General features: G+C 44.0%; 1 protein-coding gene across 1 annotated transcript in view; it reads right to left on the bottom strand.

Annotated features, from left to right (window-relative positions):
- Positions 1-22,294, bottom strand: part of clybl (citrate lyase beta like) — a 57,386-nt gene that overhangs the window by 5,370 nt on the left and 29,722 nt on the right. Inside the window, exons 2-6 of the mRNA XM_076747298.1 lie at positions 21,433-21,646; positions 9,679-9,867; positions 4,760-4,861; positions 3,130-3,223; positions 2,217-2,384 (exon numbers count right to left, since the gene is read on the bottom strand). Coding sequence (XP_076603413.1) covers positions 2,217-2,384; positions 3,130-3,223; positions 4,760-4,861; positions 9,679-9,867; positions 21,433-21,646 — 767 coding nt within the window. The remainder of the gene's footprint in view (positions 1-2,216; positions 2,385-3,129; positions 3,224-4,759; positions 4,862-9,678; positions 9,868-21,432; positions 21,647-22,294) is intronic.

Genomic DNA, 22,294 nt, shown 5'->3' with positions numbered 1-22,294 from the left:
TAAAATGCATCATTCATGCCCTCCAGCCAATCCCGGCCTGCCATGTGGTGCTGGCATCTCATTGGAGGATTGCTATTTAGCAAAGTGCTCTCAGGCGAATGATGGGCAGGGTCCCGGGGATGGAAGTGAAATGTGGTCCCTGAAAGCAGAGAATTTTGCGGTGTTGTGTTTTCTATGTCTGGGAGGCAAACATTTCGAGAAGGATCGTTGAGTCTTAGCAGCAGCACGTAGTTTAGAGCACACAAAACAGGGAAGGGATGAAGAAAAGACATTAAATCCCCCAAATAAATGACCTTCCTTCCCAACAGATTCCAGACTTGTCAAGGCTTTACAGAATTTTGCTGTCCTGTTAAGAAGCACTGGGTGTTTGTGCTTCACCACTGTGGACTGTGCTCAGTGCTAATGGGTACTGTATGCAGCTTAGGTGCCGCCAAGGTCAATTACTGCGCAGGTAGAGGCTTTTGGCTGCACCCTATTATTGCTTAAGCACACTCGGGCCAGTAATAGCTACTAACTAAGATTATACAGAGTGCCCATGGCTTGTAAGCCACTAATCCAGTGCTTTGAATGGTCCTGTTCCATATCAAATCTAACCATTTACTTCATCACCCAGCTGCTTCCATCATTAGCTTTTCTATGTTTTATCTCATGTGAACAACACCTCGGGCTTTCTTTTCTGACTTTTTATTTGCTACAAAAAAAGGATTATCTGAAAATGATTTGGATTAAAACAAGTTCAAACAATTCTAACGGATTATTACATGTGACATATATGCATGAGCTTGAGGAATCATTGTACTAAACATAATATGAATCCTATCACACTGCACTGTATATGTAGAGCTGCAAAGACAAATGTTAAATTGTTCACTAAAAAAGGTATAAATCATCAAAACTCAAAGACATTTGCACACAGCTATCGCCGAATAATTCTGAAAAAAACCCACAGCTATGCACACACACTCACTCACTCACACACACACACACACACACACACACAAGCGCTCATATAAACCCGCAGCACCAGAGAATTGAGGTGGCAAATGAGGTCACCTGGAAAATAAGTTGCTGTATGAGACAGCAAGAAGCTCCCCTACAAGATGACTTGATGATGTGAAGTGCAGGTAACGTGTGTGGAGGCCAGAGCAACATGGAGAGCGCGCTCAGGGATTTACAATTCTGCAGCGCCAAGAGAAAAGTGTCAAGTGTTTTTTTTTTTTCCCTCCATTCTTTCCAGCGTGAAAAGCTGACTAATTGCTGACGTTGTCCTTCTTTATATCCGCTGATCTCACATTTGAGGAGAAAAAATCTAAACATTACAACACAGTAAAAAAAAAAAAAAAACATGATGAGATTCAGTTCTTTTTTTTCCCCTCACAGTTTATGTGGACCTGGACCGCAGTGGGATATATGTCAGATTTTGAAATAATCAGTCTTCAAGGAATGGAAAAAAAAAAGCTGAATAAATATATCTGCTGCAGCGAAGGAAGAATGACTGGAATACCCACTTTGGAACAGGCTGTCCTGCCTTCTGTGGTCTGTTACATGCAGTCTGCGGGGCACAGACACGCACACACGCACACACATTCTGAAAGCGTTGCCTGGCTACAGACACACACAGAGCGCTGTTAAAGTAGACGCTACCACATTTGGCTAATAGCTCCCTTTTATCATACTTGCACATACACGCACATTTACACGCATGCAGGTGCGCACGCCCGAGTGCACGCACGCAGACAATTCATGGTGGGCACAACACAAATGTCAGACAAGCATTTAAGGACGGCAGTGTTGTTCACAGTTCACTTCAGCAGCACCTAAGGTGCTAAAAAAAAAAGACAAAGACAAGCAGCCTGCTCTAAAAGCACAGGCGCTGTGGTCATTTTGAGGTGAGGCCTTCCTTTTTAATCAACAACGCACGTATTTCACTGTCAAATGAAAAGCCAGGAGATCCTTTCACTGTGTTTAAACTACACTTTAAAACAATTATCAACTCACACATCCAGAGTGACAAGAGACAAGAGTGAAAAGTGAAACGTTGGACTGTCTGAACGCTGCTCGCAACAGGAAGCCGAGCGAGGTCTGTTTGGTGCCACAGGGAGGAGTGAAGAATAGGTAGGACACAAATAAAGAGCAACCACTGAGAAGGATGTGCAGCGCACATATCCGGGGCGCACAGACATGACTGAAACAGGCGCAGACTTGAGGAACTTTACCTGTGAAGCCCATGAGAGCCCCCTCTCTGGCCTGCCGTCTCAGCCCCTCCACATCTTTGTAGTCGATGTAGACCAGGTCGATCGCCTGCAGCCCAAATGCTTTGGTGGTCACGACAACCTTCTGCCTCGCGTAAAGGAGCTCGCTGGCGTCTTTCGTCCGCGTGGCACCTAGAGGACAAAATATGGGGGCGCACACGCATCATGTAGGTGCCATGCCAGTTAAGATCTCAAAGGGAGGCGGGCGGATAGGTAAGGAAATAAGAGGTGGGATGGTGAGGGTGATGAACACATGAATGAAAGAGTGACAGAAGACAGGACGGCCGCTACACTGATACAATACCCTCTGTCAATATATCACTCTTCTTTTGTGGTGGAGTGTTTCATATCAAACTACACAGTCAAATGTGGCATTTGACTGATAAATCCATTTTACTGTACGTCATAATAACAATAACATACCACTTTCTATGTGGCTCCATTAAATTCAAATGTCAGGACATATCAAAAACGGAGTGAATCAGCAGTTCAAACGCTGCTGTTTGTGTTTCCTTTCCATCTGTTTTAAACCTTAAAAACAGATTTAAAAACATCCTCATCTGTTACTTGTGGTAACTGGCCAAAGGCTGCATGTAATAACACACTGTTGATATAGAAACTAATGCACTTGGTAAGAGAAATGCATCTTCACCCGCATCTCATTCACTATTTTTGTATGTGGTATAAAATCACTCACATATCACAAATCATCTCTTACTCACATGTAAAAATGCTCTATTTGCAACCACTTAGCCATAACCATGCTTTTACAGACAACTTCTTCTGTCCTCTGTAACATATCCAGGAAGGAAAGGCAGAATAGCACTTTTGTGGCCAACAACGAGTGAGAAAGTCAAGCGGATGGGGTAATAGCTACCTATGCTGGCACAGAAGTCATCGGAGCCAAACACCACGCCGTCATGGTGGAGACCAGCCTTGGGAGCAAGTCGGCGGATTTCCTCACACACCGCCTGGAGAGAGTATATATAATACACGCTGGCTAAAGCGACACAGGTGCAAAGAGGGAGAGAAATGTTGGACATATTGGCAGAAGCACTACTGAGTAAATCTAATTACGCTCCAGGAATGTGCAGCAGTTGAAATAATCCAGATTTCTGAGTTTCCTTTGCAGGCAAAAAACAAGTCTATCAAAATCCCAACTTAACTCCTGCTTTCTTTCCATAATGACTGACGTGAACGTGCTAGCCCACTAAATAAGCCACCTGCAGACACACATACTGTACATAAATACAAGCAAACCAGCCCAGCCAGCGGTGCGACAGCTGCCTCTTCGCTCTCGGCCAGCCCGGCACAGTTAGCCAAGTCGCGGTGAGCATGAAACCTCAACACTTTTTGAGCACCGTTTGAAACATTTCTGGGCTGAAGCAGCACAGTTTTGAATCCTGTCGAGCACTGAAAGCAGGCATTGAATGGCGGGTCAGAATTAACTGGGTTTATTTATTCTATGACCACGCATTTCTTAATTTAAATGTTATTTTTGCTTGTTACACACTCACACACACACTGCTCTGCTTCGTAAGTTCACTGCTGCAGAGAGAAGTCAGTATATTTTGTTCAGTGAAAAAAAAAAAAAGGTTTCACAGCAAATTTTCTGTTCATAAAGAGAGGTACTGAATATGACTCAGGTACTTTATTGGTACCTGCACCAAAAAATATCGACAACAATAAACCTTGTTGCTCAGATAAGACTTCTGGCTACAGTTCTTATCGAATGAGGAAAAAAAAAAAACAATATATGTGGAAAGTGGTGAAGAGCAAACAATAAGAATGTGTCTCCTGCTTTTGTTGGCCTCCAAATTAATTTCACCACTAGCTGTGTTTTTTTTTTTTTGTGTGTGTGTGTGTGTGTGTGTGTGTGTGTGTGTGTGTGTGTGCGTGTGTCTGTGTGCTTGTAACCTGGGGTTCAGTCTGGGCAAAGACACAGGGTGTTCTCAAGAAAGCACACAGAGACACCCCCTGCCATCAAAACACACACACATACAAACACACACACACACACACACACACACACACACACACACACAGAATTAGAGTGGAGAAGTAAAAGACAAATCAAAAGAAGGAAGGACAGCTTGTTTCTCCCCAAATGGCCCAAACCATGCCCTTTTCCCCGCGCTGCTGAAGGTCACGCTGCACTATAACAGGAGCTGCTTTGATGCTTGCCAAAATTTCATTAAGAACTTTTCCACTATGATGATATTTAAACAGTTCTAATTAAAAAATGTCAGTGTGTCTGGAGAGGGATGGAGAGGGAGGCACACAGACAGACACAGAGAAAGGAAACAAAAAAAAAAAAACAAAAAAAAAAAACCCCAAAGCCTCAAAAGGCTCATTTTGAGAGACTGTCCAAAAGCTTTGAATCCCTTTCATTTTGGACACGTGGAGCGCTCGGCTCGCTGACACAGTCTTTAATCTAAAGTGAAGTATGGACAAACAGCAAAATGTCTTACGCAGGCAGTTTTTTGGGGGCTTTGTTTGTAATTTACCTTAAAACTGAGCAGGCCCACAGCGGTTTCCACAAAGGTGACCAGGCGAATGGGTTCTGTCAGCGGCCGTCCTTTCAAGTTGTGCTGAAACCTGTCAACAAACTAAACACACGGGAACAATTTCATGCACGACTCATTAACAACACCCACTGCTTCTGCAGATAGAAAACAATAAACCTCCAAAACAATCACAGCAAATGAATTTGTTCTCCCGACTTTGTACAAACATAGTCGTCACGCTCATTATACATATATTGTTGTCTGCGTTTGCTGTTATCAAAATTCTTTTCAGATGTATGACCAGCTTGAATCCATTCTGAGATATTGTTTCTAATATGCACAGACCATTAAAGGTGTATTTCTGTAGAATGTGTGGCTCACTGGACTTTTTCAGTTATATGAATGAGAAAAACAGGAAGCTCACAGTGAGCTACACACAGTGAGTGAATTTGAAACTGGAAGGAAAAAAAAATGTTCAGCAGTAAAAAAAAAAAAAAAAAAAAAAATACATAAATGATATGACATCTTTCAAAATCCACTGTGGGGTAAGACAGACAGACAGACAGACAGAAAGACAGACGGGAGAGAAAAGAAATCTTAACGTGCAAAAACTCACTTTTGATACAAATCTTGACACCTTTATTACCTGCACTGTTCCCATTTCGGTCCTTATTCAGAAACACATCTATGAGGGTTCAAATAACGGAGAGAGCGAGCACAGGAGAGCGGCAACAAAAGCGGGTGAAATGAAATATTTTACATTATCACCAGGGTTCCCCCTTCGTCTGAAGTCTTCTGCTCTACCTTCTTTCACAGGCTCTGCACCACTACAGCATGTGCTCCCCTGAGAGGGCGCACGCATGTAAATGTGCACACGCACGCACGGGCACATGCATACACACGGCGCACCAAAGAAGAAACAAAATACCTAAAAAGGGGAGAAGAAACAAGATTTTGGATGTCTTTGAGTGTGTTTTACTCCTACATTATTCTGTTTTGCGTCCCCCCTCCATGGCAGGGAACAGGGAGACTGGAGCAACAATCAGAGTGTGATATGACACTTTGCTGAGGCCTTTATTCTGCACGACTCCTGCTAATATGCAAGCTCACCTAAGTAGGGCTTTAAAACCAAGTTTAATTCTTTGAAGACCAAAGCATTTCAATTTTTTCCAACAGACCAGTTCACAGCTAGCCCTGGACTGCCAGTGGGGTAGCCCAAATTCCAAAATCTATCATCTGGAAACACACAAAAGCCCCCTCCGTCAGATATTTCCTTTCAAAGCCAGTCAAAAAAAAAAGAGAGAGAGGGAGAGGGTGCAAAAGCTCAGAGTAGAAATGTCTAACTCCATGTCCCCCCTTCCTCTTCTCTTTCTCGCTCCCTCTTTGACACACCAGGAAAAAGACGGATATAAATAACCTCAGGTACAGCACTGCCATTTTTCTAAATGAAGAGCAAAATAACCCCCGCGCTCGCACTCACCACTCTTGTTCTCAAAACTGAAAGAGTGGGCCTCCATTGAAGGATTTCAAAAATAGGGGCAATTTTAATCATCTCCCCATTCAATCTCAGTTGGATAAATCATATCTGAGAGATTTGCATAAATACAAACCATCAAAGACTTTTCATCTTCAAAGAGGTTTTCAAGACCCAATAGGCTTTGTACTGTAATCATCTGAGGTCACAACCCTGTGGGAGCAAGGCTGCTATGGCAACATAAAAACTAACGCTGGGGGCTTAGCATAATATCCCCCCCTCCTTCGCAAACACAGGAAGGGGAGGCGAGGATGGGGGGGGGGGGGCGAGAGGGAGTGTGAAAAGAGGGTGTAGATAAACCTATTTCTGTGACAGAGGAAACTAGATAGATATGGCCTGTTGTGGGGAAACCTAGCTGATATTACACACAGAGATTACCACCGTGACACTGCGCCATGCAAACCCTAACAAGGCTGCGGTGAGCCGCGCAGGCTGTTTGGATTCTGCTGGAGGAAAACAAATGACAGCTCAATGCGGCACCACTGGATAAAGAGCCTCCAAGCCTCTCTGATTTCATGTTTCTGTCCTTCGGCTGTATTCTCCTCTTCAGCTATTATACACTTTGAGGGCCTGATTTACACTGCAGAAGAGGCGCTTTAATGCTCGCTCATTGTTCCTCTGGCACGTACAGCAACCATTAGCTGTCAATGGCTCTCAAAACTGGGACACTTTAAGATGTTATTCACTACTGAATTGGGGAAAAAAGAAAAGAAAAGAAAAAGGAAGAAATAACACCTCTTCCTGCCATTCAAAGCCATGCTACAAACAAGCCCTCTGACAGTTTTGCCACCCAATCATGAAAAGAGAAGGAGGGAGAGATGGAGCTGGAGAAAGAAGGCTATAGTGGGACAAGTTTCAATTAATTTTCTTCAAAAGGGGGCCAGATTAAATGTTTCCGGCCTGCTGAAGTGTTCATTTCACAGAGGGGAAGCGGAGAAAGGGATGAGGGGAGGGGACAGGAGGAGGAGTAGAGGAGGAGGAGCGGGACAGGGTGCGATTCTTTCGGTCCCAGTGCACACCAAATAGTGTGGTGGGCAAAGAATGCACACGGCTCCGAATCTGTGTGAGAATTGTCCTCAGACAAAGGAGGGAGTTACGCCTGTTATAGCCCAATAAGGCCTGTCAGTCACACAAGGGCTGGGGGAGAGGAGAAAGGCAGAGCTAAAGATTTCCACACAAAGGGAAACAAGCAAGTCCATCTTTTAGCGACAAATCAGTCTGGAGGTTCCTGTGCTAATATCAATAAAAAGGGAGAAAAATAAACAAGTGAGGGATTTACTGCGCAGCCTTACAAGAGTGGAGAAAATCAGACGCATGCTTACAACACGGAGACATGCGCGAAGAAGACGCAGAGGAAAAGTTGGAGGGACAAAGATGAGCGCACACACGAAGGAATCGAGTTCCCGTCCAGAGCTACAGACTGGAGTCTGCTTCAGGAGCACACATGCACCTGCCCGTGCACAAACACGCTGACGACAAACACACTGCGAATCGAAAGAGCAAAGACATTTCCAGCACACTCGAAGGGTTTTAAGCAACAACGCTGTAGTATTCAGCCAGAAGAAGAAAAAAAATACATAAGCATTTTCAGCATCATCGTAAAAATAATAATAACTACAGTGAGTGGTTTTTTAAAAAAGAAATGAATGCCAAAGAAAATGGACTTTTCTTTGTAAAGTGAGGAAAAGTAGCAGAGGGAGAAACGGCTGAGCTGACGGAGAGAATTAGTGAACACCTGTCAGCAATTATAGTTGGAAGAAAGAAAAGGCAGCAGGAAATAGATGTGCTCTAATTAAAACCACTAGTTAAAAACTTCCTGCTCCTGCCCCAAGACCATGGATGAGTGTGTGTGTGTGTGTGTGTGTGTGTGTGTGTGTGTGTGTGTATTTCATATATTATATATATATATATATATATGTATGCACATACACACACCTATATATACATATATAGGTGTGTGTATGTGTTTTTGTGCACATAGTAACAGTGAGGAAAAAGCCAGACCAGACACCCACCTTTCACTACTGATTAACTCTCTCTCTCTCTCTCTCTCTCTCGCTCTCTCTCTCTCTCTCTCTCTCTCTCTCGTCCAAACTAATCTTAATTTCTGCTCTTTCTAAACATTTGTAGGTTGAAAGCTGAGAAAAACAGTAAATCAGCCACTTAAAAAAAATGCTTAGGTACACTGCTTGCCCATGTGAAAGTGTGGACACAGAGAGGGAAGAAAGGATAAACAGACACAGCTCAGGTGGTGACAGATTAAAAAAAAAAAAAGTAGTTGAACATCAATAAAGCACCTTTGAACTGTATTCAGACACAAACGGTGAAGGAGGCAGACAGTAACCTACTTCCTCCTGGTAAGTGAACCATATGGAGCTGATCGGAAAAGGCCTGCATTAATGATGTCACTGTCTCCTGACCTTTCGGGACCTGACATCCGTACAGCGCCCCTTTATTGAAATCCAGAGGGATGGCCGAGCCCAGACAAACACCTCTTAACTCGAGCACAGGCCCAGCCAGGATGGACAGATTGCAACCAGTGAACTCATGAGAAGAAAAACTGAGAACAATATCAAAAGGTAATCACTTCAAATGGATTTATTTCATGTGCAATTCTCAGTCTTCACCATCGTAACACTGCAAAAGTTTCCACTGTCAGATGTCAGATCTGACGTCAAATCAGTTTGTGACACATCTGTGCAGACGTTTAGTCAGAGAGGAGGCAGGAGATCTTTAAGCACCGAGTCAAAAGCGACTGGATTTGCTGTCTCACTTGCTTTTGACTTTGTACTTCCAGATATCAGTCTGTCATCTTTCTCATCCACTGGAGCCTCAGAAACTGAGAAGTTTGAAACATATTGTGAATGTAAAGAATCTTCCAAGGTGTGCATGATTAAGGGAATGTACTGCAGGTTTGCTGCATATTTTCCTCCACTGTATCTGTCTGGCTGAGTGCAGAGACTTTGATTAAATTAATTCTTAGCCACAACATGACACCGTTCAAGGCAGCCTCCAGTAAGTTCAGCGCTGGCAGAAGGCACCGTTGTGTTGTTACAGAAAGCTATCGGGCTTCTGAAGCTAATCCGAAGAAATGTCATCCGTTTCTTGAGCAGCAGCCAAGAAAAACACTCTGTCTGTCCCCGAGTCCTGCCACAGGGATCGATTCCCACTTTTACTGGGAAATGGAAAAGTTTGTTATGATTGCTTTGAAGATTCCCGTGGTTTCCTCTTACTTCATGACTTTGTGGAAGAGCACCACTGTGTTTTTTAAAAGACACCCAGAGGTGAAAGGGAGAAATGTCATGGGTATTTTTAGTCTTATTTAGTTTTTGCATGTATTGCAACTGGCTCTCAGATACTCCATTCAGCTCTCTTTGTAACTTACCCACTGCACCTCCTGCGTGTCCTCCACTTTGGGCAACATGATGGCAGGAGGGAGGACCTCAGCCTGCAGGATGACCTGCAGGTCAGCCTCAGCTAAGCCACTGGACACAGAGTTCACCCTCACACACTTCTCCGTCCGGCCCAAGTCCAGTTCTGCTAACATCCTGGGAATGGTCTCTCTGGCCTCCGTCTGCAGCACAGGAGCATCAAACACACAAATCATGATTATTTCATGTGGGGCATTTGGTGAAATTCATAAGGGAACATTTTAAAAGCAAGCATAGCTACTGTGAGGGAGGAGTAACCAAGAATACACAAGAAAAAAAAAAAACAGCTGACGACTGAGAGCTGGGGATTTGTTCTAGCTCTATTCAACATCCACCCAAAAACAACTGGATAAATTGTTGAAAAATGCAGTAAAAGTCCAATTTCCTTCAAGGAAATGTCGCCACATAAATGATATTGACTATTAAGCATGCTCATAAAAATAAACATCACATTACAGCTGCAAATAATGTTTGATCAAAGGGGGAGATTGATGAAGCGCACATCGGTTTGGAATAAACAATATCAAGAGGAAACATTAGCATATTAAAAACAGACAGACAATAACACAGCACATCGTCACTCTCACTCCGCCGCAGTCCATCTTTATACAGTACGCCACAAATCAACAAAACAGGCCGCACGCCCAACTTTGTTCTCTCAATGCAGGCATTGTACGAGTGGAGCAGGAAGAGAGATGAGGAGGATGGGGGAAAAAAAAAAAGAAAAAAAATCAAAGAGAAGCCCACAGTCCCAACTTCTATCAGTAACACAGTAGCACACGCCGCTATATTCAAACCAGATGCCGGGCTTCGAGGAGGGAGAGAAAAGGGTTGGAATGGGGAGAGAGGTCCGGCGAGTGCGAGCAGAGAGGCTCTCTGGGAGAAATGTGGTCTGAGTTAAGCAGCATGAGGAAACAGTAGCTTTGGAGTTGTCAGGTCAGATCAGAGGCTGGAGCTTTTGAGTGCTTGTGTGTGTGAGTGAGTGTGTGTGTGTGTGTGTGTGTGTGTGTGTGTGTGTGTGTGTGTGTTGTAGAGATGCTCAAATTGGGATTTTTTTCCAGTTTGGGGATGCTTAGTCATGAGATGAAATGTGGGGAATCGATGGACAGCACCGATGGACAGTGGCAAATGTGGCATCATGGAACTTCATGTTTGATGCCTTGAATTCGCTGCAAAAAAAAAAAAAAATCTAAATAGGGCTGATCATTAGTAGACAGATGACTCAAAGTGGGTGTGCGCATGAAAGAGAAACAGTAGACAGATATAACATGGAGAGCCCATACATCACACTCTCTTGTAAAAACTAAAGTGGACCAGAGTCAGCCTCGGTTCAGTTGTATGAAAGCTTATGGGGACCCCTCGAGGGTCACGGGACAGCCTCTGAGACAAAACAGCCCTCGCTCTGATCTCCTGGAATGCAGAACTGTACTTGATATTACCAACACCCCTCCAGTATCAATAAAATATGGTATCAAAGTACATATCAAAGATTTGCTGGGATTTAATAGGGGTCATGGGCGGGCTGGACTGCTGTGTGTCATCTGTGTCTGCCTTTCGCCTCATTGAACGAGACAAGAGGGACTGTCACACCGTATGACGAGCGCACTGTGATCTTTGCCTCTTACTCAAGTTTTGCTCGAACCTCTCTGTTACTCTCTCTAACCGCTGCTCTCATGAGCCAAGATAGGCCCGTAACTGTATCGTGGTAACTTAAAACGGATGGAGCGATTTACGCAGCCATAATTCACTCTTCATAAACCTGCTACTTGGTGGATAAAATTCAGTCTGTCCCAGCCCAGTTCACGGTGACGGGGGAAAACTGATCTGCGAGAATCGCTGGTTGCCTCTTATGCCGGGAGTCACGCTGATCCCTGACCAAACTAAATAAATAGCTGTCAAGAAATGATCAAAAAGCATGGTTTATAACATTCACAGATCAAATAGACTGGAGCTCCAACCCGAGCCTGATATACTAGCAGCTTGCATGTATAAAATTCTTTTAATGTAACCAGAGGCCGCTCATCGCAAAGATTGTCTCCTGCACTTTTCTCCTTTTGCGACGGTGTTTCTGAAACCATGACGCCAGGAATGGCTAAGGAGATGGCCAGGTCACTGTGCGCCAACCTTTCTTTTATCTCTATTTCCCTCTAAACCGAGAGAGATATTATTCTGCCAGACACCTTGACCCCTATGGGCTCCGCTACTCCGAGCTTGAATAAAGCCCTTTGAAAAGGAGATATTTTACATTAATGGACAGCCATCCAACAAGTTGCTTCAAAGCTCCCTCCCCAATCACCTGGTGTCCCACGGAGAGCTCGCCCCGACGTCAGCCCCATCTCCTCTTTGATTCCCTCCATCATCCTCATCATTAGAAGCTGACACACGAGGCAGGCGGGCGGGCGAGCAGTCGGCCAGGCGGGCAGGGCCGTCGAACGCACACATGCACACGAGAAGCTTTTCAAGTACAGAGAGGCTGACCTTCCAGAGAGTGAGGTCAGCTCCTTAACACACAGCCTGAGCCTGGGCGCTCAGGATCCTACAGAGTGCTGTGTATACCTGACACAGCATGGCCACTGCCTTGTAGCCCACGTCAGGTTGGAGCGTCCAAACTGATGTGTGTACAGTCCACAGCGGGACCATCTTCCTGTCCAGCATGGGATCACGGATGTCCAGCCCCGCCGTCATGCAGCTTGAAACAAGCAACGTCAAGCATCGGATAGACTCTGGGTGTAGACTCACTCTCTGTGCCTTCATTCAATTTGAATTAGATCTCAGTGCAGCGGTAGTTACTCTATTATCTGGGTAGAAACGAGGACAAATCAAGAGCTGTGAATGATATGAAACGTGTATAAGAAAAGACGTGGGGAGAGCGTACAATCAATTTTTCCTGTAAAATAATTGTGGGTATATCAAGAGCCTGAGAAAATACATAAAAGACATAAATTAGGTTCATTTACAAAGATTTCAAACATTTACATTCTCAAAAAAAATAATGTTTGTCTGCATCCTGCAAAAACATCTTGCATGTACGTACATCACTGACACTGCGCCTTCAAACAGCGGAGGGAAAGTGTACACATGTGGTTTTGTGTGAAAAGAGAGAGAAATCATGAGTCACAATGAGCGGAGTTGTTTTTCCATGTTTTTTTTTTTCTACCTTTTGAGAGCTGGCGTTTTGCATCCCGCTGTGCAACTCGCGATGCCATTTAAAATGAGCTGTAGACTATCTCAGGTGAAGGCTGCCTGCCTGAAGTGTGACTGCGTACGCATTTGTTCGTCTGTCTTTGTCAGGGTGTGTGTGTGTGTGCGTGTGTGTGAGCGGGTTTCAAGTCATCGCGGATGGGTTTTGACAAGTGACACACCGCACTCCAGAAAGCCGTAGTGAGATGACTGACTAATTCAGGCTACGTTGATAACTGAGACGTAGCAGAAGGAGATTGGGGCCTTCACTCTGTCAGTTGGAGGCACGCCGTGTTATCCGTTAGCCTGTCAGGGTAGACAACAAGACATAACTAGCAGGATAGAGGAGGAGGAATTCGTAAATCGCAAATCCTGCTTGTCATTGTTGGTCAAAACTGACAGCCTGAGGTGGAAAAACAGCTAGTTATTACACACTATTTATTCGCTTTAATTAGCCATGAAAAGATCTCATTACAGCTCTTTGGTTACAGTTCATTACAAGCTGCATTGCAATGTTTTTTGGGAAATGAATTCCCAAAGCTATGTATCCATTTTGTAGGGAAAAAACAGTGAGGGCTCATCATTCAGTGCCTTTACAAGATATATAATCTATTCTCTGCATAATTAAAATTATTTACTGAGCGTCGTTCATTAGTGAATATGCATCAGTTTGTTTCCTAATGATTTATGTCTCATTTGCAACTCCCAGTACAGCCGTCTACACCAATAAAGTCTGTCCGGACTACTCACTGCAACTAACACAGGACTAATTAAGCTTAACTTGATGTGTCTCTATTAGCGTTCTTTTAAATTAATGGTCGAATTTAAAACTGTGATATTATTATTAAGGTATGTAAGTGAGCTGCATTTGGCTTTAATACTCGGCTTTGAAGCCCGGAGCTCATCTTTAACTCATGATGCCTGTCAGCTACTCCTAAGTCTAAGCAGAGCAATAACAGCTCAGAACAAAATGGTTTGGCATGAAGTTGTCTGATGCGGCACTGGGTGCAAGTGCGACCCGTGGCTTGTGAATGCGTGCCAGAGGGTGCAGAGTGAAGGAAATAAATACCAAAAACAACAATAATAAAAATCTATAATGACCTATGGTTGGGGTGAAGTATTCTCCTGTTCAGGTTCAGCCATGATTCAGGTTTCTGCTGATCATTTCAGGACTTCTATGGAGGCTCTACGTACGGCCTCTCACCAGGTGCTCTCTGCTGTTCTGAGTCAGCACAACCTGACAGAATCAGGTCAATAAATATGATCAACTTCCATCCACATTTATCTTAAAGCTGGTCACAGGTTATACAGTAGATCAACCGCAGTTACATTTCACATATATACTGTCAGACATTTTTTGATTTATGGTGAGAGCATCTTAAACTGGCATTAAAACAGTATCATTATCATCCTTAAAACAGATTATCGGGTTAGTATTTTCTCCAGACCGTAAGGTAAAGCTAGGCAATGTGGCTTCAAACACTGTGGGCTAGATTCAGAGTGTTTTACAGAAATGCACAAATGATTCAGTTTAAATTTGGTGAAATGTTAATGAAGTGTCCATTTGAAATGCGCACAGCAGTTTTCTTCACGTCAAAAACGCAGTCTGTTGTCACAAATGAACCTGAAGCTGTGCGATGAGAGCAAAGTCTTGGCAGATCCTTGTGAGGGTGGATTTGTTCTCAACTTGGTGTCACAATCGGTTCATGCGACCCAGGTGCTAATAAGGTGAAGAGGGTGCGAAAACACAACAAATAAAGTGCAAACATGTGTCTTGAGGCCACGTGAAAAATGCAACTAATTGCATGATGACAACAAATGGCCAAGGACGGCGTGCTGGAGCGACTGAGAACCAGTCTGTGCTCGTCTTTGACTGGAGGCCTGCACACATGACTTCACACCAATGCTTCATGTGCCACTTCTTCTAAATAAAAATTCTAGATGAGGCGTCCAATGCTGGTTTTATTGCCTTTTTTTTTACATTGTCTATATTTACATTTCTTACTTGGAATAACGTATTAACCTCAAGGGTATCTCACTTTCTATTATTTATATGTTACACTGATTTAATGTGATCTCATATAAACAAATGTAACTTCCCTCTTCTCTTCCATCCATATTATCATTTGTCTTAGCAGCAGTAGTAAAAGATAATGTGACGTGGTTTCAGATAGCTAACTGGGGTCTGATTTCTTTTTCTGCCATTTAAACAGAAAATTAAAATGAAGTAAATTCTTGCAAAATAAAAGCAGTATAGAATTATTTTCCCCCTCATGTGCCAACATCTGCTCCACTCCTTTCCTCCTCCTCCTCCTCATCCTCCCCCTCCTCCCATTCTTTCATGTTTTCCTCTCCTCATCGCCTTCTCCATCATCACTCCTCCTTCTGGGGTCACTCTCCAAGTGTTGCGTTGCGCAGCCCACGTAGCACAGAGCGGTGCGGGCGGCGGCTCTGCCAGTGAAAACACAAGAGTGTAACAGGATAATGAGAGGGGGAGAGAGGGCTCCTCTGTTCTCCGTGTCTCAGCATTTTCCGATTCCCTCGCTCGGCCTCAATCCTCGCCTTTATCCCACGATATCTGGAGCCGTGTGTTTCAAAAGACAATCAAAAAGGCCTGAGAAAGCTCGAATGTAACCTACGAGGTATATCGATATCTAAAAAGACACATGAGAACATTTTTTTTTGAAACTTTCATTCAAGCCCTCTCCACCCCTGAGCAACCAATGCTAATCGCAGCGCTGTCATCACCCTCCTCTGCGCCCCGACCGCTCGCTCGCCTATCACACCCTCCCAAAGGACTCCAATCGATACCTGACACATGACACTTAACACACACACACGCGCGCGCTGTGACGGACAGTAAGGTTTGGAATGAAGGTCTTTCAGATCTGGCTGGGACAGGGTCCATTTTCTGGCTGAGCGGCTCACATCCCGTTTGTGAGTCTTGGCAGCCTGACTGGGAGTTTCTCTCAAGTCTCTCGGGTCCTCTGAGGTGTTGAGCGCACGAGTACACAAGCAGACGCACACAAGATCATGTATATACACGGATGTAAATACACACTAAATACAAATGTTCAGTATTCATTATTCAACTGGCGAACATTATTTCCCAGGAGCTCTTTCTGTCAAGGGTTTAGTCATTTGAATCCACTTAGACGGAGCGCAGATCTTTCCGTGTCCTCTGGAATAACACAGTGAGCACTGGACTGAGGTCATGTATTAGCTGACAGTTGGCTGCATAATTTATGTTAAGTTGAAAATCACTGGTGTCACACACAGTTCATGCATAGACCATAGCTCATATATTGACTGCGTTACAACCTGAAAAATGGAACAGACCGTATTAGTCATCATCTCTAATGTGCACCATCTATTTTCCTTCAGCTGCTCTCACTGCAGCCACAGAGGTCTGTCTCCAGACCAGCGGCCACGGAGCGGAAGTGCATGGCATAAAGGTAAAACACTTTACTTTATGAAATTTGCCACATATGAGAGTAACCATCAGTCTGTCAGTCAGTAATTAAAGACCTCCACCTCAACACCTTTAAGTAAAAGGACTGGAAATAGTACTATTGACAATTAAATGAGATTTTAATCACTCACAACCTTCACTGTTGTAACTTCACTGTGTCAAATGGTCCGCTCAATAGACGAGATGCAATTCAGACCTTTTCTTGCATAAAGAAATTGTTACTGTTGACAGTCTACACAGGGTACAAGACACCTGCACCTGTAAGCTCTGCCTTTTAGAAGTTAATATTTTAACAGTTAACCCGTCTTACACTGACCCTCTGACACCAAAACATCCACTGACTGGCCATTTATCATCCAGCAATGCAGTTTTTAACATGTACATTCATCACTCACTGCCACTGCAAACACAAATACCTGAACATTGTAAATGTCATTGTATATATTGATTATATGATATTTTTGCACTACTACAGTATTTTGCTTTTTGTCTTTTTTCCTCATTGAGCTGTATATCTTTTTTTCCTATGCCAGTACATTGAACTAATACAACTAATCAACTAATACAATCCTGTGCAGCATGATTGTATTATATGGTGTTCTATGGTCTTATGATGCCCCTTTATGTACCACATGGAAGACAATTGCTAATTAATAATTGTTAGTACTTTCAGTAGCTTCTGTGTCTTGTGTCTGTGTCTTGCTTGTGGTAGTTATGCAGCTGTTTATTAATGGAAAAGAACGGTAAAAATACCATCTGCAATCTCTGCAAATGAAAAAAAACAAACAAACAAACATAGCATCAATGAAACATGGTAATTCAAGTATGTCTGGTGGTTGTAATCACATCCAGTAGTCTAACTGTAAAATGCAGGAGTTTCTGGTTTCCACATGGGTTCAATAAAAGCTACTGAGGTGGCTGATCAGTATCAGCAGAAATGATTTGAGATGCTTTGTAAACCTTCAGACAAACAAACAGTGAATGAACCCATTTTAAGCACTAACAAGCAGTCCTGCTTCTGTAATGTGCTGATAGTGAATGCAGGACACTGGACCTCTGTCATGCTCGACTGACGTACACTGGGCTGCAGACTGTTACAAGGTGTGTGTGTGTGTGTGTGTGTTCTCGTGCATGCATGTGCGCGCATTTGTGCGTGAATGTCTGTATGTGTCTGCATGCGCACACTTGCCTGTGTGTGCATGTTTGTGTTCTGCATGTCTTGTGTACTCGTGTGCGTTTGCAGGCGCGTGCTGGTGTGCGAGAGGTGCTCCCCGTCGTGTCGGCCGCGCCACCATGCCATCTGGAGAGGAAATCGAGTGTGAAGTACAGTATAGTTTGGGACCAAGCTCCGTGGCAGCGGCTCAGCAGTTAGTTCATTAGTTCCAAACTTCCAGGGATTAGGAGAGAATCTCTACGGCAGGGAGGCAGGGGGGAGTCAGGGAGGATGGAGGGACCCATGTGGGGAAAAGAGAGGGAGAGAGACAGAGAGAAACACCAGGAGGAATACTGGACCATAGGGCACCGAGAGACAGAGAGGGAACATGAGAGAGAGAGATAAACAATCCTAACCCTGAGGACCCTGGCGAGGGGAGATGGGCAAGAGAGGGGGACAATGAAAGAACAAGACAGAGAGGGAGAGGGGAGGAGAGAGGACAGGTGTAGCCGTCAGTTCCGCTCCGGGGTTTCAACCTGCCCTCCCTCTTCCTCCACCCCACTGATCATACAGATATGATGATATGTGTAAAAGTGTTAGAGCAGTCAGCCTTGTCTTCCCTCCCCTCTCTCCTCCTCCTTCTCTCCCCTCTGGGTCTGTGGTGACAGTTAGCGAGCTCTGGGTGGCTCATACCCTTTACTCCCTTTTTCTCATCTCCCTGCCTCTTAAGCAGCCAGCATTAGTGCCAAGACGGAGCGCAGACATTTTTGGAGTCAAAGCGGCAGGCAATTAAAGCGGGCACTCCTGGATTTGAATTTTCAAGGGGAGGGGGCGGACTGACCTTCATGCCGTACCTTTTTGTCATGAATATCGTTGCCTGTTTTAAGGTGAAGGTGAGAGATAATGAAAAGAATACATTAATGAACACATAATAGGAGGGTGGTTGTGGGCAGTAGCCCCCATTTAAGGCCTATCAACGCGCACCCAGTAACTAACCTCGCATATCACCTAACCCATTGTTGCTGTCGGCAAAACAGCGCTTCAGGATGGCATTTAGAAAGCTCACTCTCCGCTTCGCTCCCATTCTCTCTCGCTACGAAAAAAAATAGACATGCATTACAAGACCATTGTGGAAGCCTGGCATCTTTTGGCAAACGCACAATGCGGTCGTCATGGTGAATATAATGGAAGCTACAGCATACACTGTGGTGCAAACACACACTCAAAGTGTAAAGGCAGAACCTCTCATTTATTTATGACTCAGTTGGTCTCAGAACATATTTTAATCTGACAACGTAGAAGGCAGGTTAGGGGGAATATTTCTATGGGGATGTTAAGAACGTCAACCATAACTTACAGTCAGTGCAGTGTTTCACTTCTGTGTCACTTCTGACACAAGCAGATGCAACACGTGCATCTGATTTGCATGAAGACCTCCCATTTAAGTTCTACACGTTCAGTTTGTGTGCATCAAAACTCAAAAGCAACTTGAGCCGGATGTCATCAAAAAAATCAAAGTGCAATCAATCCAAACAGACTGTTTAAACAGTTTCAGGGACGGACGGACCATCGCAGTGTACTGAAACACCCTGGAGTGATAATATAGAAAAATAATAATATAACAATTCTAATAAACTACACTGACGTAGTGAGCAGCACACTAGCACCACAGCAGCAACAGTGCCAGTGCTCCACCTGTGTCTACTGAGGATGCGTTCAGGTGCAGTGCTGCTGCGTAGGTCATTCACCTTTTGGGCAGGGAAAAAACGTGAGTGACCTACACAGCAGCATTTACATGACATCACATCACGTCACATTTACAAAAATAAACTTAGCACACTGTCCCTGCACCCTTTCTAATACACACAGCCCACATCTTAAGAATGACTGTGTCTTGGTCGCGTCACTTTTGATTCATATTCAGTCTTAACCGTCTTGTTTGTAGGTACTGAATGCATGTCTCCCTCCTCCTGTCAACCTTGGCAAATCACCAGTTGTATTATGTTGTCTCTTGTTAAGCATTGTCTCACTAAATACACAAAGACAAAAAAGAATTAAATATAAATAAATAAACTTAAAGCGTGAAACGTGTGACGCTACAATTTCTTTCCTCAGATGTTAAATTTCTGATGTTTAATTTACTTGACAATGACTAAATCGGGTGATATTTCATTAAATTCCCATTCCCTCACTCCGTATTTTGCTTTTCTTGACCAGAACACCCTGGAAAAAAAAACATGCTAATGACCCCAAACACATAATATTTCCTCAGTGTGGCCTTTCAGTAAAGATGGACAGAAGTCAGTCTGGTTGTTAAGCACCTGTAAATCTTTAGGAAATATCCTGTTGTGTAGGTAATAAAGATGACAAACACAAGACATTTTGGGAAATGGAGTTTTTCAACACCTATTTCTTATAAGTATTCCTGCTAGCCTACACACACACACACACACGCACACACACACACACATACCATGGATTTCCAATTGTCACAGTGGAGAAAGAAGCTGAGAGTGTGGGAAGTGAAGAAAGGGCGCCAGTAGGAAAGGTGCATTTTGTTATTGAGTAAATAACTAATTTCTATATTACACAGTATGACCGAGCAAACACATAATACAGGATTTTTTACAAGCTGTGTCAGACTCTTTAAAGCTCACATGGACCTATGGTGTCAAGAATGGACGAAATCTGTCCTGATGCAACGTCTGCACCATGTAGTGCTGCTGTATCCTGATCAGAGAAAGAACTGAAGTAATGGAAGTATTTGGCAAGGAAACATTTAGCTGCAATAGTAATTTCCAGAACTTATTGTTGGTGTTTTCATGTGCACTACTCTGAGTGCTACTTATGGGTGAGCCTGCTGAGGACCACAATTCCGCATGTTAAGTGAGTGAAATTGCACTGCAGCTAACGTCATTTTCCTCTTTATTTCTAACACGATACGCAGGAGCCTGATGCGATCCTCTACAGGTTCAACCCACCAGCTAATAGAACAGAGAAAAGGCCTTTGAAAATGAAAGACATGATAGAAAAAAATGAGCCACATCACATTCAAAGTTCCCAATTGTTTCCTGCAACTCACACAAAGTCGGGAATAATCTCTATTATTTTATGTGAAATGAGTGGGTTGGTGAAGAAGTAAGTGGGTTGGAGCAGGGCACTTTTGTTGAAACAGGATAGAGACATGGACCTGTCACATGCTGACAGCTCAAGAGTCCAGAGTCTGCGTTCTCCTCAAGCCTGAATGGCTGATTCAGTGCTGCATTCCTCTCTACATTTCCCCTCTAACACATAATAAAGACAGAAGATTTGACATCCACCAACTCCATCGCAGGGTCACAGTTTTAGCCTGTCAGTCACACGGTCACCATCATCTTATTGTCTTTGTCTGCTACAGGAACAGCCTCCAGCCATATCAATCATCTTTATTATCATGACTTAAAACCTTTGTTAGTTAACTTTTTACCCGGGCCCCTTCTTTATCCCACTCTCCAATCACAATTTCATGGGCAGTTCAGCAGGGCCAATGGGGAGGTCGTGTGGGCGGGAGGAGAATGCTTTTAACCTGCTGCATCTGGCGCTTTCCCGCTGCTCACCCAGTGGGACATGGTCACCTTGTTTTAAAGGACTCTGATAGGGGGGCACCACTGCCTTTATGCTATCATAATAGGGTGAAATGTGCTTGTTTTAAACATCTCCCTTAGGTAGTTTTCCTTTCAGTGATTAAGACCCAGCACCTGTCTGAAGGAGGGAGATGGAATTAAAAAAATCATCCAGGATCACACAGCTGTGCGACTGTGTGTTTGTGTGTCTGTGTGTGTGTGTGTGTGTGTGCTCCTCGCCTGACCCGCTCATACGCAGCTGCATATCATTTATAACACGTGCATCTGTGTATTTATGTACCTTTTTGCTGAGGGCTACACCATCCTCACAGTCCAAGACGGCGCAGTCGACATCCAGCGAGGCTAGTTTCCTCAATTTTCGCTCATCATTGCCAGGGCAGTAGAGAACCGCCCTGCGGGGTATGTAGCGCAGCGAGGGGCCTGCAGAGTGATGGTGATGACGCCATGCTTCGGTACACAACTGCCAGGCTGCGGGCAGGAGCCAACCACTCTCCCTGTCAACACAAATATATACATACATAAGCACAGGGCAGCACACAGACGTATCCGTGCCTTTGTGTACACTTCATAAACATACACAAAGCTCAGACAGAAGTACCACCGTGAATCCACAAATGCATGTCTTCAGCGCATACATTACTCATGATGAGCACACACGGCATCAATACGGGGCTAAGGGCAATGAATAATTAAAGGTTGCTGCTGCATTCATCTTCATAATGTCTACCGTGTATAATATACATGAATATCCAGAAGGAGGCCTCTTCCTCCAGACTAGAGCAAAAAGTTTGGAAACGTTTCATTTTGGGAGTTCTGTTTGCCCTTCAGCTGTCCATTGAAGTGGATGAGAGACGTTGACCTGTGCTTTGGCTCCCTTTGTTGAGAACAAACTCACCCAAACACTGAGCCACTCATATGCTAATGTTGCCACAATATCTAGGCGAGGCAGAAAGTGAATGAGCTGGGGTGTCAGTAGTGGTGGGAGCTGAGTCATGGAAAAGTTTGGGGAAGACAGTGTAGCTGTGTTATTGCAGCTAATGGTTTAAAAAGCCACATTCAGCAGCACTGTGAATATTATAGGTGCAAAATTGAGGGCTGATTCTGCTACTGTGATTTGCAATGTCAAACACAAGACTGCAATT

The sequence above is a fragment of the Chaetodon auriga genome, chromosome 13 (genome assembly GCF_051107435.1).
Source record: "Chaetodon auriga isolate fChaAug3 chromosome 13, fChaAug3.hap1, whole genome shotgun sequence".
NCBI classification, from domain to species: Eukaryota; Metazoa; Chordata; class Actinopteri; order Chaetodontiformes; family Chaetodontidae; genus Chaetodon; species Chaetodon auriga.
The sequence above is the reverse complement of the archived record's forward strand: the minus strand, read 5'-3'. Positions and strand labels throughout refer to the sequence as shown.